Source organism: Parambassis ranga, chromosome 15 (assembly GCF_900634625.1).
Source record: "Parambassis ranga chromosome 15, fParRan2.1, whole genome shotgun sequence".
Taxonomy (NCBI): Eukaryota; Metazoa; Chordata; class Actinopteri; family Ambassidae; genus Parambassis; species Parambassis ranga.
This window is the reverse complement of record NC_041035.1, coordinates 7,589,057-7,606,156: the sequence shown is the minus strand read 5'-3', so window position 1 is coordinate 7,606,156 and position 17,100 is coordinate 7,589,057. Positions and strand designations below refer to the sequence as shown.

Below are 17,100 nucleotides of genomic sequence, written 5' to 3'. Positions count from 1 at the left end.
ATTTCTGTAATAAAAAAAACATCTATAACAAATGAACAACTGTATGTATCTGCATGCAGTCTGTGCTCACATGTTATTGGTTGCATGGTGAGACCATTTAAATAAGTTTATGGTGACGATAAGCTGTAGGTCCAGCAGCAAAGAGATAATACACATACTAGTCAGGCGACTCCCATCCATTCTGCTCTCTAATGTCTGCTCCCTGGATGATAAACTTGACTACATCAGACTACATCAGTGGGGGTTTACACACTGCTGCCTCTCACTTCCTTTCTAAAACTAAAATGCTCCTTATGAGCTGAGGGTAACTGTACGGTCCAGTGGTAATTAAGTATAATTAGTCCCTCTGTGTTTGACTGACAGCTTATGTTGATCGATGAGAAAAATAATCATAATTCCAGGAGTACCTTGAACAAAATAATAATAATTAAAACACATTTTCTTTACCTACAGTATCTGATTTTGACAGTTATAGTGCAGGAAAGCAGGAAGGAAGTATCATTACTCCGTTGGATAAGTCAATTTCCTGAGCTCTGCTTGTATCCATCTCCAGTGTGAGCGGAGCGATCAATCTGCTGCTCTGGATATGATATCATGTTACAACACGAGGCTGCATTGATACCATGTGAATTAGCCATATGATTTTTCTGCTAAAGTCCAGGACCTGCTGTAGTATTTTACAAGACCGGAGAGGCAGTGGAATGGATAGCTCCAGGCTAAAACACCCCTCCTGTCCTTGCCCTATGTAGTCTTTCACCTTCTCCCAGAGCTTGTCTCACCTCTCGTGGGACAGCAGGCAGCCAGCTGGTAGTGTCTCACTGGGACCAAGAAGCCGCTACAATCGAGGGGCCTCAAGGGGGAATATTCTCTAGAAATGTAACAACACACTGCTCCTGACGTTGCACTTACTGTAATCTCTTCTAAGGTTTCCATACAGGCTCATGGCATGATTGTGTGTCTGCTGGGATTTTAGCTTTGTGAATGGTTACATAAATCTTTGTATGAACGCATGTGTGTGTGGGTGATAATGATGTGCAAGCATATGTCTGGGTATACCCAAGATACCTCTCTTTTTGTTCCCCCCTTGGTGTGTGTATGTCTGTATGTTACAGGAAAACAGTGACTAATGTCTGCCCCCTTCTCTTCCGTAAGCTGATCTGTCCCAGGGGGGCGAACAAGAGGGCACCGGATTTACACTGCTTGGCCTCTGAAACCCTGCACATGCACCCTTTATTACTGCTAGCCACACTCAGCAATCTTGAACTCGGTGACGCCAGTGAGTGTCCATTCTCGTGAGCAGCCGGAGCATCTATCTCTTGGCGTCCATTACCTAACCCACAACATCTAGGGAGATGACCCGTGCGGTGCTCAGACAACACAAACAGAAACTGGTAATGCAGCATTACTCACTCTGTGTAAACATGAATATACTTAGGAGGGGAGACGACACAGGTACACACTTTTAGGTGGATGACACCAACAGAGTCATGGTGACGATGTGTTTACAGCTGCTGAAATGGCTGTGGTGATAATATAAGACTACAGACCTCCTAATACATTGATGATATTCTACATCTTCTTTTGTCGTAATCTATGAAACCTGAGGATGTCAGTCGTGCTTTTTGAGTGCACACATACTCACTGTTCATATGGGCCTGGTCACAGAAGGTGACACTTAATTTACCACAGTCACAATGGACACAGTGTCTGCTGCATACATAATTAATCAATGACTGTTTTCCACATTGATAACAGCACGACCCCGGTCCTCACCTTGTCTTTGGAGTGCTGGTTGCATTCACTTTGACAGCCCTCATAGAGAGAGACTCAAACAAAAAAAAGACACACAACAAGTGGATCGTATGCAGTTCATGGCGAGAGCCCACATGCCCTGATAATTCCCAGCACAATTATCACACAGGGCAGGGCTTAAGAAGGCTATCACAAGGGAGAGGCTTTACAACAATCATCATGCTCGGAGGTGAGCCACAGGTTTAAGGAAGAGAGGAAATGTCAAATAATGTGTAATAAAACTCTGCAAATAGATCAATATAGCTTCCGACAACAAGCACTCATCCCAGCCTAGTAAGAGGTGCTTAGAATAATAAGAAGGCAAGGGTGAGATATGTTGAACTACACCAGCAAAGTGACGATCTGTTCACTCTATTTTTAACTCAGAATGTTAATGAAACATCCCCCCAGCGCCCATGAGCTCACTTCTTTTTCTTCCTCTCCCAATGAATTCATTCAGTTGAAACAGATTTAGGCAGTAATATGAAAAATGGTGCATAGAAATGACGGGCTGGGTTCAGCCATTAATCTTACAGATGGAGAAATGTTGATCCATCACTGGACTTTTTCTTCTGTGCAGCCCACAGAGGATGAAAGTGATGAGCAGTGTTGCCACAATGTGTAATTACTGATTAGTCTAATCAGTAAGATAACACACTGTGGATGGTTTTCACAGTTAACTTCATGTTGCAGTAACAGCCTCTTTTTTATCTTCTGCCACAATGAATTTCACATTCGTTTTCAGATTTTTAATGAATCATTTTGTAATATTTTGCTTGGCAAATCAGACTTTGAGCTCACATTGAATCATAACTGTAAAAAGAAAATGCTAAATCATCCTAGAAAAACGCAAATAGTTGGAATAACAGGAGCAAAAGACCATAAGAGGATCTATATGGGGCCTATAAAAGGCCATCTGCCTCTCTTTATTGATGTGTGCGACTCCATATATATAATGTGGCCATTGTAAACAGTGCAGGCCACTGTCCCATGACGAGGGTGCGGGACAATTGATTTTTTGCAATAGGTTAGGTCAGGGAGGTTGATGTGTGCGCCTTTGTCGCTAAATGGCAGCTTAGGGCAGTGCTCGTAGAAGGTAAATATTAGACAGCAGCAGCAGCAGCAGCAGCTGGGCTCCCTCTGTGGTGTGTTCGCAGCGTGAGAGGCGGTGAACTACAGGAGTTGCCTCGGCTCTTCAGTGCCCACTTTGACGGCCTGCGTGCGTCCTCTGAGAGGAAGAGCTGCTGTAATTGGTTTCTCAATGAAGGATCATCAGCGGCTCCCCGGAGGCTCGGCGGACTGTAGCGTGTAGCGCTGCTCCATCCCCGGCTTTTTAAACACCACTTTGCTCTTTTCTTCCGAAATAAACAAGTGGACAGTGAAGGGGGCGCTCGGAGCATCATCATCCTGCGCGTATTTAGAGGAAAGCTCCGCGTCCGCGTTCGAAACCTGTGCGAGTGCCAGGGAGTTAAATCGCTATTTGTCCACACCGAGAAGAAATCGCAGCAAAGTTTAGCGCAGATTTCAACATGAGTGACCTGGAGGACGACTTTGCCAAGATCCTGCTGCTAAAGGAGGAGAGGATACGGGACTTGGAGAGGCGGCTGGCGGACCGGGAAGATGAGATCCATGAACTGAAGAGGAAATTGCACAAATGTCAGTCTGTTTTGCCCAGCGCTCAACTTATTGGACCTAGGACCCGCAGGGCGCAGGGCATCTCCGCGGAACCTCAGACGCACCAGGATCTGTCAAGACAGTCGTTTCGGAAATATGCCAAGTCCGACTGGTAAGGCAGTTTCAGCAGGCGGCGGTACTTTATTGCTGTTACGCCCATGTGTCTGCTTTGTGTCCCGTCTTACAAACATCTTTCAGAGTGTTGTTTGTCTTTGCACTGGCAGAATGTAAGCTGTGACTCTGATATTAGGAGGCACGACTGTGTTTCAAGAGGAATGTGCCAACGCACGTTGAGAGAAACTCTACAAACACACACTGATTATAGTGGCTCCTCATTGTCCTGGCACCACACAGCGCTTTCTGTCGCCTTTCTAGCCCTCTTTTTTCTTACTGAGAGGTTTGCCATGAATGGACGGCCACTTTCATTCTTGGGGCCGATGACGCAGCTTCAAGACGAGCTTCAGAAAGAGCTCCTAATTGATCAGATCCATCATGGCAGTCCCACAGGACGCACACAGGAAGAAGTGCGATGCATTATTGGCTTTTAGTAGCTGGACGCTGAGGACCCAAAGTGCATGTCTGAGGATATTTAATACTCCATTAGAAAACGCTTTGTTTGACCATATGCTTCCTTCACCTCCTTTAGGTTCTGGTTTTTGGTTCACAGAGTATTCATCCTTATTTTGAGGCTTTCACGTGAGGTCTGATGTTACCACCCACCCAGCTGGCTTCTCTTTGTTCAGCATAATTTGGCTTGGGTTATGATCAAAAGTTGGACAAAGTCAAATTGTCTCGATCCTTTCATTTATCTAATCAAGGTTCTTTAAGGACAGAAATTACTGATCACACACACACACATACACACACACACATCACTCTGCTGACTCACTTAGTCCAGCAGACAATGAGGTTAACTTTATTAACATGGCTAGACAATTTCCAATCTTCATTAATAAAGTGCAGACAGTGAAAGTCCTCATTTGCACTCATTAATATTAAGCTCAGGTCTGCAGTGAAAAGACAGTAACATTCAGAATGACTGTCATGAATGGTGTAGGTTCATTGAGAAATAATGACCAACAACTTATAGATAAGGAGGATAAAGAGTTCTGGAGAACTGGGGTTCATTCAAAATGGCCAGTTTGTCTATATTTAGCTGCTGACAGCTTGAATGGGGCGTACATTCTAATTGAATGGGGCCATGCTGTGTGCACTAAACTGGAAGTAAAACTGTTTGAGTTTGTGCAAAGCACCGGTGAGATGATTGCTCTCCGTGTCCACCTGAACTGATGTGCCCGCTGGGGCCGCCATGGGGTCGGAGACAGTGTGACCCCCCTCACCCCACCCATTAAGAGTCAGGGACGTGGCACCACGCGGTGGCAGCCCGCCTCGCTCCTCGGATTACCGCAGCATGGAGCAACGGATCCTGTTTCTATTGATCTGCATAGGAAAAGGGCTGAGCTGGATGGCTAGAGAGGTGAAATTTAAAGCGCAGAGGTGCTTTGAAGGACGGTGGGAGGGCCTTTTTGATGATGAGAGAAGGATGTTGGGATGCAGCTCTGGACCGGAGACACCCTGATCTCCAGGCACCTACAGTTTCCTGTTATGAAGTAAACTTCTCTCAAAAAAAAAGAAAAGAAACAGTAGCTGTAATCAGCTCAGGGAAGAAAGGATGAAAAAGAAAATTGCGTTTTTGTATCTGAGAAGAAAACAAATCTTTTTGAGAAGTGTGTATTTGAATGACTTAAACAGATAATTAGCTGCTCTGGTTGATTGGTTGGCAGATGTTCCTCACAGTTGTTTATCTCATTTAAAGTTTCACACATAACTGAAGTTTACTCTGTGTGCCTCTGTGATGTCTGGGAACAGGTGTGGTACAGTTTGTGCTTTGTCGCAGATGTGTGTTTGATTGTCACAGCTTTATCCTGAATTCCTCTGAAATCAAACAAGCATCCTGTTTCTCAACAATTCAGCTTACATCAGCCATTAATATTGCATTACTTTTACACAGCAGCATCATCATGAATACGTTTTCTGCCTGTAGAGGCATGCCACTCTTGTCTGTCTGAGTCGATCCCCTAACCCACCACAAGAGGGCACCTGCGTTCTTCTTGTTGACCATTTGTCTCCATCCAGACTTGTTTACATGGTCTCTGACAGGGAAAAGATGCCTTACACCATCACAAAAAAAAAAAACGCCTAACCTTCCGGCCCAAGAAATCTCGTTACCCAAGCTTTTTGTCCTCACTGTCAGCCTGTGATGCCCTACCCTCTCAGCAAAGTAATTGTTGTTTTAGCCTCAGTAACTCCTCATCCTATCAGATTGTCCTTGGCAGTTTATCCTCTTCTGAATTTGTCCAGAGTGCATGAGGCCAAATGCTGCTTGCTGAGCTTCAGATGACTCATTGGGGTAATGTGGACAAACACCAGTGGTGCTCAGAGCGCACACAACACCAGATGAAGAATGTAGAGGTGCTGAGAGGAGTCGTGAGCCTTAGTAACTTTGGCATTTTCATATCTGCTGCTGTCTGCTGTTGTTAGTTGCTCAGATCAGGTTTTTGCCTAAAAGGAGATGTACTCCACTTTTACATCTGTCACAGTAGAAGTATAGTTACGAGTTAAGCAGCATTTCGTCAATTATTACCCAAATCATCAGTTAAATTTAAGCAGCCAAAAGATTAGAGGTAGAGTCAAGTAATGTTGATAATTGTATGTCCAAGCAGGTACAACAAAAAACTAAAAAGTCCACCATATGACAAACAGGGGAGCCGTTGTTCTAAGCGAAACCGCGTTGTTTATTTTTCCATTGAGGTTCATTAAGCTTTCTATCACCTTCAGCTTCCATTAAGGCCTCTGTGCGCATCTATTTGAAATTCAGCAGCCTTAGGGCGAGTTACTGAGGTATGATGACATGGTTCTCCGGCGCACTTGCTTTCTCACTGACTCTATTATTCATGTGAGACGAGCGCAGCTCTCTCTCTCTCTAGAGTGGCAGACTGCACTGTGCCACAGATTCCTGTAGGCGCCCTTCTCGCCATGCGCTCTCTCTGGGTCGCAGCCTGACGCACACGGGGAGGACGGTCCTCCGCTGTCACATCACCGAGGGAGGCAACGACCGAGAGAGAGGGAGAGGGAGAAGGAGAGAGAGACTGTTAACTTTCCGTAATTGTGACTGCGAGACACTTGATGGGCTCACCTTGGCAATCGCGACAACTACCAAACATATCTTAACATCCGCTTGTGAGAGGCAGCGGCGAAGAAACCCCTCAGGAGAGCCAGAGGCTGCCTCCTTTGAAGCTGTTCATGCCGGATAAAGTTTGTGAGCGGCGTGGTAGAGGAGAGAGGATAAAGACTCGACTGCATACATTTCGATAAACTTGTTGGGAAGTCGCTCGTCGCTGCCGCCGATTGAAATGGGCACCTTGCGCGACCTCCAGTACGCGCTCCAGGAGAAGATTGAGGAGTTGCGCCAGAGGGACGCACTCATCGACGAACTGGAACTGGAGCTTGACCAGAAAGATGAGCTTATACAGAGATTACAGAACGAGCTGGACAAATATCGCTCTGTCATCAAACCGGCAACGCAGCAGGTCCACAAACAGAATGAGCTGCAGGAGCAGCAGCGGACCAAGAGGCAGGCGATTTCGGCCGAACCCACTGCCTTCGACATCCAGGATCTTAGCCATGTCACCCTACCTTTCTACCCCAAAAGCCCACAGTAGGTGTCCACAATTACCCTGCATAATATTTACTTTCATTAATGACCACCACAATAATATGCTTGCATGAGCTGTGGCACTCCAGCATGACTTTACTCATCTTTGTCACCTTGCCGAATCCTGTGCGTAAGGTTGCTTGTGCCGCAGCAGGTACTTCACCTGTAGCGCGCCTGTCGAGGTGGGCTTACACACACACACACACACACACACACACACACACACACACACACACACAAATACACGCGCACACGCACAGCAAAGGCTTAGAAAAATGTGCCACGCTGTTTTCAATAAATATCAGGAAGCTGTCACGCGTGACAGTTATCAATATGGTATTGAGCCACTCACCTGAATATCAATAAGCCTGATCATAGGCTGGACATGACAGAGAAACGAAATGTCATCCAGTGACAAGGAATTATAGCTTTAGAAAGCCGGTGGTGGCAGCTCTGTGTAATGTACCAGCGCCTATTTTATACAAGCTGTGATTCTGTGACAGGCAGTCTTAACGGGCTCTGTGCATGTTTACCTAGAACACCCCCAAACCCCTGCACCTGATCTCCCTCTCTCCTCCTTTGCAAACTCTGAAGCGACACTTCTCTCCTGCACAGCCTGATCCGCAACAGGAGAGCTAGATCTCAAACTGAAAGTGGCACTAAAAGAATCCTCTGTTGTGGAATAATCCAGGTGTTGGTGGTGCTTTGAACCCTCAGTGGAACGAAGATATAGACAAATTTCATATATTAAGGACATTTTTTTTAATCAAAAATGTTAAACAGTCTTAAATGAGAAAAAAGTAAAAATAAAAAACTGTTTTAGATTAGTAGTGAGATCAGTGTGTCAGATAAGAATGTCTTTTTTCTGCAGACACGCAAACAAAGGAAGCTTCTTTCTTTTCATCAAAGACTCAGAAATGAAGGTGGTTATTTTGTTTGAGCAGAAGAAGGCCATTAGTCTTTGTTACACCTGTCAGCTGTGCGTGTTGGAGAAAAGCACCCTCTTCTTGTGTGTGTGTGGGATTTTTGGTCTCCCTGTTGCACATAGTTGAGAGTCCATTTCATTATGATAACCACACTCACACTAAGTGTATGTGCCTGTTTCCATTAAGCTGCATCTCACAGACCTGTGTCTAGGGCTGGAGTAGAAATATGCCAAGAAGGTGGTAGATTATGCCAGCGGTGGTTAATTATTTCTGATGACATTCCCCACAGGAAAACTTGAAGGCAGTGAAAATGAATGTCCTATTACGCAGAAGTCTTTTGGAAGTTCCATCAAGACTTTCAACAGCAGCTTTAACTTTTAGCCAAGAGTCTTCTACACCTTTTCACATTCTTGATTTAAATTCAAATTCTTTGTAATCTCTATCTCAAAATAACAAAAACAATTGGAAAAGCATCCAGACGGTTGAGTGCAAATGACTCGAGCATGCTCGGACACAGTTTTCATTATCATTATCCAACTTGCTTTATTAGATGTAGAACAACTCATTCACATCCAGGCTTTAAATTCAGTTTTTAATTTTCTTAGTGCTTACTTGAAAGTATATATTGTTTTGTCTTTTTTATGAATGATGCGGCTGTGAGCTCCGAGAGCTCAAACTGCTCCATTACATTTTCATTTTGTTTTGGTTGTTGAAGAGTAGCAATTATGCCTGTTGGATCTGGCTAAATGTTTATATTTTTCTTTCTTTGTCGCCCACTTTATCTTCTTTACAAGGCCCATAGACCAATTCTTTGCACATAAGTCATCCACCTCTGTCTCTCCCTCCTCTTATTTCTGTTTGCCTCTCCCACTTTTCTGCTACCCTTCTTCTTTTTTTTCCTTCTAAAAGAGCATATTTTATCCATATAAGGAAGGCTGAACTTGCTCAGCCCCAAACTTTACTAGTGGATGAAAGCAAATATGTCATCCTCACAAAGGAGGGAGAAACAGATGTTTTTCTAAGAGTCTGGTTGGAAGACGTTACACAAATGATGGACGCGATTGAAGGGGCCCAGAAATCTCCTGGGTGTAAATATGACAGGAACAGGGTCACTGAGGCACCGTTTCTGAGCAGCTATGGGAAAATAATGTGTATATTATTAGAAATAATGTGTGCAGTCTGTTAGCTCTACAGGAATGTAAGCATACTGTGAAGTAGCAACTTAAAAAAAACAACAGGATTTTAAACTGTTATTAAGGTTTACACCATGAACCCTAATGAGAGCTCTCAACATGAAATCCAAATCATGCGCTCCTCCTGCTGAAATAGGATAGAGGTGTAAACATGCCGCAGATTGGAAGTAAGTGAGGCACCTCAGTTTGAATTCTTAAATTTTCAGCAGCAGCATGTTTTGAGTCTCAGGGGCAGAAGAAAATAATGACTTTTGAGTCATCCACAGTCACGCTGTTGGAGCATCAGCAGCACTGTCCAAAGTTCAAGTCAATTAAAATCCTAAGGATGAAAATCTGTCCTCCTCTCCTAATAAAAGAGAAGGCTAACCTTTCAGGAGGAAAATGGGCTGTGACCTCTCACTGTGATTAGTATATCAATCAAAAATATAACCTACGGATAACACTTTGTTTAGCCAGTTTTTACCTCAGTAACTGGTCCGTGTTTTCTCATCAACAACTGTATGATGGCATTAATGTAGTAGAGCCGGCCCTGATTCAAAATTCTTGACTGTTGAATGACAAAACATAAATTATAAGAACTACGCTATTGATATTTCAGTATGTGTGACTCAAAACAAGTCTGATGCTCCTGAAATGTTAACATGCTGGTAGAAGCTGGAATTTGAATTGCTGGGCACGGTTGCTGCTTCTCTGCTGAGATTGGCATCTCCCAGTTTTGGCTGCTGTTTTCTTCTCAGATATGATAGTGTATCGAAATGTATTGGAGAAGCATTCGTGTGACCTTAAAAGTTCAACACGAGCAGAAGTAAGACACTGGCTTCAAAACATGAGCTCATGGACACATGGATGTGCAGTGGAGTTTGCTGTCAGGACATAAAGTAGCAAAAGCTAATGCACTGTTGATATGGAAGTTTTGTTTGTGTGGTTTGTGAAGGACTTTGCTGCTGGGAGCATACACAGGTTATTTGCCCTTTTAACTATAAGCTCCTCGGGTGATCAGTGTCAACAATGCGCCAAAAAAAAATCAGTCTGTGAAAAGGGCACCTTGCACACAAAAAGGCAAGAGGCTGTAAGCCGGTGCCTTTAAATCCTACTCACATAGCAGGCACTCTCTCTGTATTTATGAATTAGGCTATGAAGGCTTCCCTCCTCAGTGGGAAGGGTCTCCTTGCTGGATTAACCTTGATACATATTATTAACCTCGTTTATTTAGATGACACTCAGTCAAAAGCAGCCGCACAGAATTCTGACTGTGGTGATGACACGCTTCAGTGAATGAGTGATCTTGACTGTTCAGGATCTGCTCCCCCTCAGATTTCTCTCTCGGCACTCGTGTGTCTCTGTGAGAGGATCAGGCTGACGCTCGCTTTGATGTTTCAAACTTGAGTGCATTTTGCCTACATTCACCTGTTGTCAACACACAGACACCTGTTTCAAACAAATACCTGACAGCGATACATCTGACGTGTCATAATGTAACCTCTCGTACTGTCGTCTGCCTGTCCATTTTTCCGGCTCTTTCTTTAAGGACGCCTGACTTTCACACCCTGATGATGGGACATTAGGTTTACAGTTAATTACAATTTTACTCTTTTCTTGTGGAATCTTCTAATGACTGTGCAGTCTCACGGCTTAGCTGGCTTTCAGAGGTGCACTCCTGAATTGAAACAATTTGCCTCCATTAAGAACGCATTTTACTATTTAACAGGAAAAAAAAAACATCCACCTTGATGTTTTTAAATTGGGATTAAAAGGATGTTTTCAAAAACTGTTGTGCCGTTTGATTGAGACTGCTAGCAACATTCTTCACTGAAAAATGTTTGCTCTTAGACAAGGTTTTTCTTTGTGATGCTGTACCTTATGTATAATGAGAGTTATTTTTGTCTTACCTTGCCTCCAGGTCCAAGGATCTGATCAAGGAGGCCATCCTAGACAACGACTTCATGAAGAACCTTGAGCTGTCGCAGATCCAAGAGATTGTGGACTGCATGTACCCTGTGGAGTATGGAAAAGACAGCTGTATCATTAAGGAGGGCGATGTGGGCTCGCTGGTCTACGTTATGGAAGGTAAATGCACACACGAATGAAAGAGAGCAGGTAGAAAGAGTAGAAGGATTCTAAAGAGATGTATGTAATGGCTGGATTTCATTGGATTGGTGAAGACATGTCTGTCTTCAAAAACTCTTATCATGGCTGTCACTGACAAGAAATGAAAGAGCATTATTGATGACTTTCCTCAGGACAACATGACAAAATGACAACACTTTGTGATGCTGTACTATTCACACATGCTGCGTCCTTTATGTTCTATTCCTCCTATGACAGGAACAGCAACACAGCGTCCACTTTGGGACATTTGTGACACGTGATACTGCAATAAAATGTTCAGAGAGCCATCGTTCCTGACAATAGATCTGACCTTCGGGAAATTGGCCTCAGTCAATGCCTGAGTGATATAAGTGATCATTATATAGAGGTGAACTTGGACATAATAAGGATTAAATACACAATGTAGAAACTTTTGTAACCTCTTTGACTCTAACGGAAGGTTGCAAGGGAAGTGTGACTAAAGGATTATAAAAAAGAAAGACAATTCCTTAAAACCTAAACATGTCTGTAGAGCTGGGGAGATCCTAAAGATATTAAGAAGCGGTAAGCAGTGACATTTAAAGGTTAGTATTTTACTAGGAATCAAGAAAATTGATTGTTGCCTCTATTGTTGGCTACATACTTTTATTATTGGGTTGGTAAGACATTTCCCAGATGCCCCATTCAGGCAAACTTCGTTACGAATAGATTTGTGGCTATGTAGGACTGTCAACCGGAGAACGCACAAGATTATTGAATGTGCAGAACAAAAAAGGGAAATAATCCTGAAGTACAAACAAAACAAACGAGCAAAGAGGGGTGAGAGGGCACGAGACTGCACTATATAATGGGGTCCATGATGATCACCCTTAAATCTAAGTCTTATCAGTCACACTCCATGGTTTTGTTGCACTGAAACAGACAGTCACACACATTTGCTTCCTGACTGAGTTCCATTGATCACTGTGTGCATCCCTGATTCATCATCGCGTGATCCTTTTTTAAAAAAGACGTCTTTTTGGTTCTTAGAGATGCCTCCGAGAGGCTTCTTTTAAATGACAAGTTGGGGTTCCATGTTTTTATTATGGCCATTTCCCTGAAAACACACATTACTCACTGGCTCCTAATTGAGTCAAAGCTCTCATGAATTGGGTAGTGAATGGTGCTGCACACTATGCAATTGAAAAATGAGTCAGGCTACATTGTATAATCTATAAAAATATCTTAGGCAGGTAAGATTTGTCTAATTGGAAAAGACAAAAAGGAGTCCCCCAGCTCTTCAGCTCTTTATAATAGTTCTAAAAAAGGTACATGGGAATTTTTCTGTAGATGTAAGAACATTTTTTACTGATAAAGCCTCTAGACTTTAGTTGTATTTAATTTCAGGGATTTCACTTAAAAATAAAATAGTACTTTTACTTAAATAAAGGATCTTAACACTTCTTCAGCCCCTGTTCACACCTTCACTGCAAAAAAGGTCATCACATGTTGCCTTTATCTGTAGACTGCAGAGTGAAGTCACATATGTAAAGAGCTTAACTGGTATAATACAAATCACATGCAAAACACAGCTGGAGCCTGTGCACTAGGAAGCTGAACCCGGTGAAAGGTTTGGGGAAGTGTTGGACAATGAATAAAAGAAATTAGAAACTACATGTGTGATTATTGCACAACTGTGGCTCATAAAATGAAAGAGTTTTAGATGAAAGGTGGAAAACACCAGGGAACAAATCTCCAAATGCTGAGCCTGAAAAGAATCTGTGATTTTTTTACTGAACAGCAGTCAACCATCACACACAGGTAATCTCTCCTAGTGATGAAGGCTTTAAGAAGATGATTGTACCAGAGGTGACTTGTCATGCTAGGTCACAGATGAGCAAGTGTCATACTGACACGATGAATCAAAAGAGAGAAACGAAAGATATAAACGTGTAAGAGAAATAATTGTTGAGGGACTTCGTGGTTTCCTCTCTGTCAGTAACAGAGGAAAGAGCTGCAATGTAGTAGTAAGCAAGGCTGCAATTCAGCAGTGGTCATATGTGACTATAGTATCACATGTTTGGTTAATTATTATCCATTTTCAAGTCTTTAGGGCAGTTTTAACATATTTATCTTCTTAACATTCCCATCTCTCTGTCACTGGCTCCTTTGCCACTCTCTCTTTATCTCTCTCCCGTGTCCCTCTGCGTCCCTCGCCTGCAGTTTTCATCCTATCTGTCCCTGTCCTGCTTGTTTTTGCATGACAACATGTTTCAAGCTTTAGCTGGAAGGGGCTCAACTTTGTTGTTGCTTCGTTGCTGTGGATGTCCATCACATTCTGTGACAGCATGTCTGATTGTGTCACGCCATGTCAAACACAAAGCTGCTTTAGTGCAACGTTGTACATCATTTTCCTATCAAATGAGGTGCTCACCGCTCCAGCAGTTATGTCATTTATTACTGAGACTTGGAAGGTTAATGATTAATGTTTTGCTATGGGATGCCTGTGGTTTATTACGCACCATGCAACCACGAGACACTAATAACAATCACAATTCTAATGGTGTGTGGTGCATTAAATCACTTCAAGAAGGTTTTAAAAATGAGAAGACACATTTCCTCCTAATGACAGACGGGAGACTATTGTTTCAAATGCACCTGATGACTGAAGATCAGACAAAACAGACTGGATTCTGGCTCTGGGTCTTGCTGCTATGATGAGGCTTCCTGCTTGGCCACAGCTGCCATAATGAATGTTTGTTGTATTTTGGTTTCACACACTGGACTGTGACTGACATTAGTCCTCCTTAAAATATTGATTCTACGGAGACAAAAACTCACGTTTCTATGGAGATGGGATTGATTTTTGATTGGTTGTCCTCCGCAAAGACCTGTGCAGGTGGCTAATGATAATATCCAATATAATCACATCCAATTACTCTCAAGTATTGCCTTGATATTAAAACCTCAACAATTTCTTTTAGTCATCATTTAACTTGATCTAATAACTCTGTGTTTGCTAAATACAGATAGTACAGCAGTGCCGGTTCTACCTGGGCTGCTTCAGGATGTAGAGTGTTAACAGTAAGCTTGTTAGAAGTGTAACAGAGCCTAATCCTTTGCTCTGTGGATGGAGATTTGATTACTAGTTTGAATGACAAAAAAATAATCCAACACTGAGCCTCAGCCAAAATGCAAACCAACGAAGAGCACAGGATCGGATTAGTTTCTAAATGTTGACTGCTACACCTGTCAGCTAAGGCATATAAAAAGTGACTCCGTAAGTGTTTTTGTGTGAGGTTAAATGTTTAGCATTGCAAGTAATGTTTTTTTTTCATGATTGACCTAATCTGCCAATTCTTTTTTTGTTAGTTAATCGAATATGTGGCCTACAAAAAGTAGGTTACAATGACAAATATCTGCCAGATGCCAGAAAGGACAAAGAAGCCGACAATCCGTTCTGAAAACCTGGGTCAGGGGATTGAGTGTATCTTTACAAAAAATAAATACAAATGAATAAGAACTGGAGAATTCTGGCTGCTGCACTTTTCTGCAATCTCTATTGGATAAGAATGTATTAATTGTATCTTATGTGAGGTTAAGAACTCATACATACTCAATGTAACATCCTGGTTCTTATCTGCACTCTTGTTGCTGCTGCCTTTTTTCTCCTAACCCTAATTGAATTACCACAACAACAGTACACGTTGACATACAGCATATATTGAGTTCCTCTCTGCTATTTTGAAATATGTTGGAATATTACTTTTTAGATCTGCTTTGCCTTGAATCTTTCACCCATTATGGACAACAAGCCGATCCAAGGAAAAATAAGCCCTTTCCAGGTAGAGACAGACACACATATTAATGCTGAATTATGTATTTTTCTCTATTTGTTACCTTTTATGGAGACGGACCTGTCGGTCTTCACTGTATATTTTATAGCTTTACTAAGCACACAGAGAGGACAGACAGGAGTGAGGAGTGAAGAGAGAGGTTATGTTACAGTATAAGAGAGCTCCAAACCCCAGGTGCTCACAGCACATTGACAGCTTCTTTGACAGCCTACCATATTCAATGCAACCATTGATGCACTGGAGACCATTTTATTCAGGTGGAGGTGTTGAGGGGATTTCAGAGTGCACCCAGGATTTGACATTTTCTATACACAAATTGGATAGACTCCCAATTATCTCATTTGACCTGCTGTTAGGCGAGGGAAATACAATATTCTGACAGGTGGCTTAAAGAAAAAGTTTAAGTGAGGCCTAAACATCCTTCTTTAGTGTCTGAACATGTGCTATTTTGAGGATCGTGCTGAACAACTCCTGGCAGTCGTTTCCTTTTCCTGCTGTTTTTACTGAGATAAACCTCTGAATAACAATGAACAGTGGTGTTTACCCACTGCGCCTAGATGCTAGTTTTTGATTTTATTTGACTCCGTGTGACACGACACTTGAGATAGTGTTGTAAGCATCAGAAGCTGGATCCATTTGCATTTATAGCTAATCAAATATAAACAACATTGGGAGATGAGAGGCACAGGTGTGTGTTTACATTTAATTTCATGGCCTATTTTATCCCGTGATAATCCCTTTTCTGCTAGCACCTTATCACCTCCCTGTCACCTTGTGTTCTACCTCACAGGCTGTGTTACTAAAACATGACATGAAAATGATATTTTTAAAGCTCCAGCACACGCTGACCTTTCTAAATTAATTTTCAACTTAAAAAAATCATAACCAAAAAATCAATTCTACCAGCCAGCCAACTCTCCAGCTGATTCCAATGAATCTATAGGAGACCAAAAGAATTAATGCATCAGTCTGAGATTGTGACAGCTGCTATGGATAAAGGACGCTTCCTTCTGCCTTGCTGGAGTCTTCAGAGAGATGCTCTCTAGCCAATGAGGCAGAGTAAACGTAGATGGGCTCCTCTCTCATCTTGAACAGAGCTTAGAGATGTAATCACCCAGGGTACCTGAGTGTGACTCACCGTCACAGGTATGACACAATATATAGAACAAGGTAGAAATACCATGTACATTTTTGCTTAATACCTTCAGCTATAACCATCCCAACAGGAGAAGCTTCTGCAGTCCTACTATCAGCTGGTCATTATTATTATGATATATTTGCATATTAATCTGGCGATGTGAAAACTGAGAATGTACTGGGTTACAGAAATGTGAGTGCACAAATCCATTGGACTGCATTGTTGCCTGGCAACTTAACTAATGCAGATTTTAAGTTGTTGCTGCTGCTGTTGCTGTCAAAGTAGCATCTTGGGAAACGGAGCTCAGCAAAGTAAAATGCTGAAGATCACAGATATTTGGTTTGATCGGCCCATGAGAGTACAGCATGTAGCCAACATTCGACATGACAACTGCTACACTGTAGAGCAGCCAACGCCTGAACTCACCGCTGAGGCTGGCTCAGCCTCCAGCCAGTCTGCTAGAAAAAAAGTCAGTTTTGACAAATGTAAAATTGAGTGAGTGTGTGTGTGTGTACACACTGTTGTAACATGACATACAATACCATCTTTGACACGAGTCACACATACGGTAGCTGGCCCCGTTCAAATCCATTGGCTGTTGACTTTAAGGAGACTCGGTGGAGGTTTATCAACCTGTCATCAAGAGAAAAAGGTAAGGGGGGTGTGATTGGAATGACGTCTGAGTAAAAAAAAATAAAACAAATCAGTCAGGATCGGCTGGTGGCCATGAATCTGTCCA

At 42.6% G+C, this 17,100-nt stretch overlaps 1 protein-coding gene across 3 annotated transcripts in view; it reads left to right on the top strand.

The window, feature by feature from the left end:
* Positions 1-3,023: 3,023 nt before the first annotated feature.
* LOC114447310 (cGMP-dependent protein kinase 1) overlaps positions 3,024-17,100 on the top strand; it is a 70,240-nt gene continuing 56,163 nt past the window's right edge. Inside the window, exons 1-2 of one of the 3 annotated variants that reach the window (XM_028423506.1) lie at positions 3,024-3,577; positions 11,200-11,366. In XM_028423506.1, the coding sequence (XP_028279307.1) occupies positions 3,321-3,577; positions 11,200-11,366 (424 nt within the window). In that variant the 5' untranslated portion in view covers positions 3,024-3,320. Of the gene's footprint in view, positions 3,578-6,492; positions 7,184-7,242; positions 7,363-11,199; positions 11,367-17,100 lie in introns of those variants that run through there. The other 2 variants (XM_028423505.1, XM_028423508.1) reach the window with 2 other exon arrangements.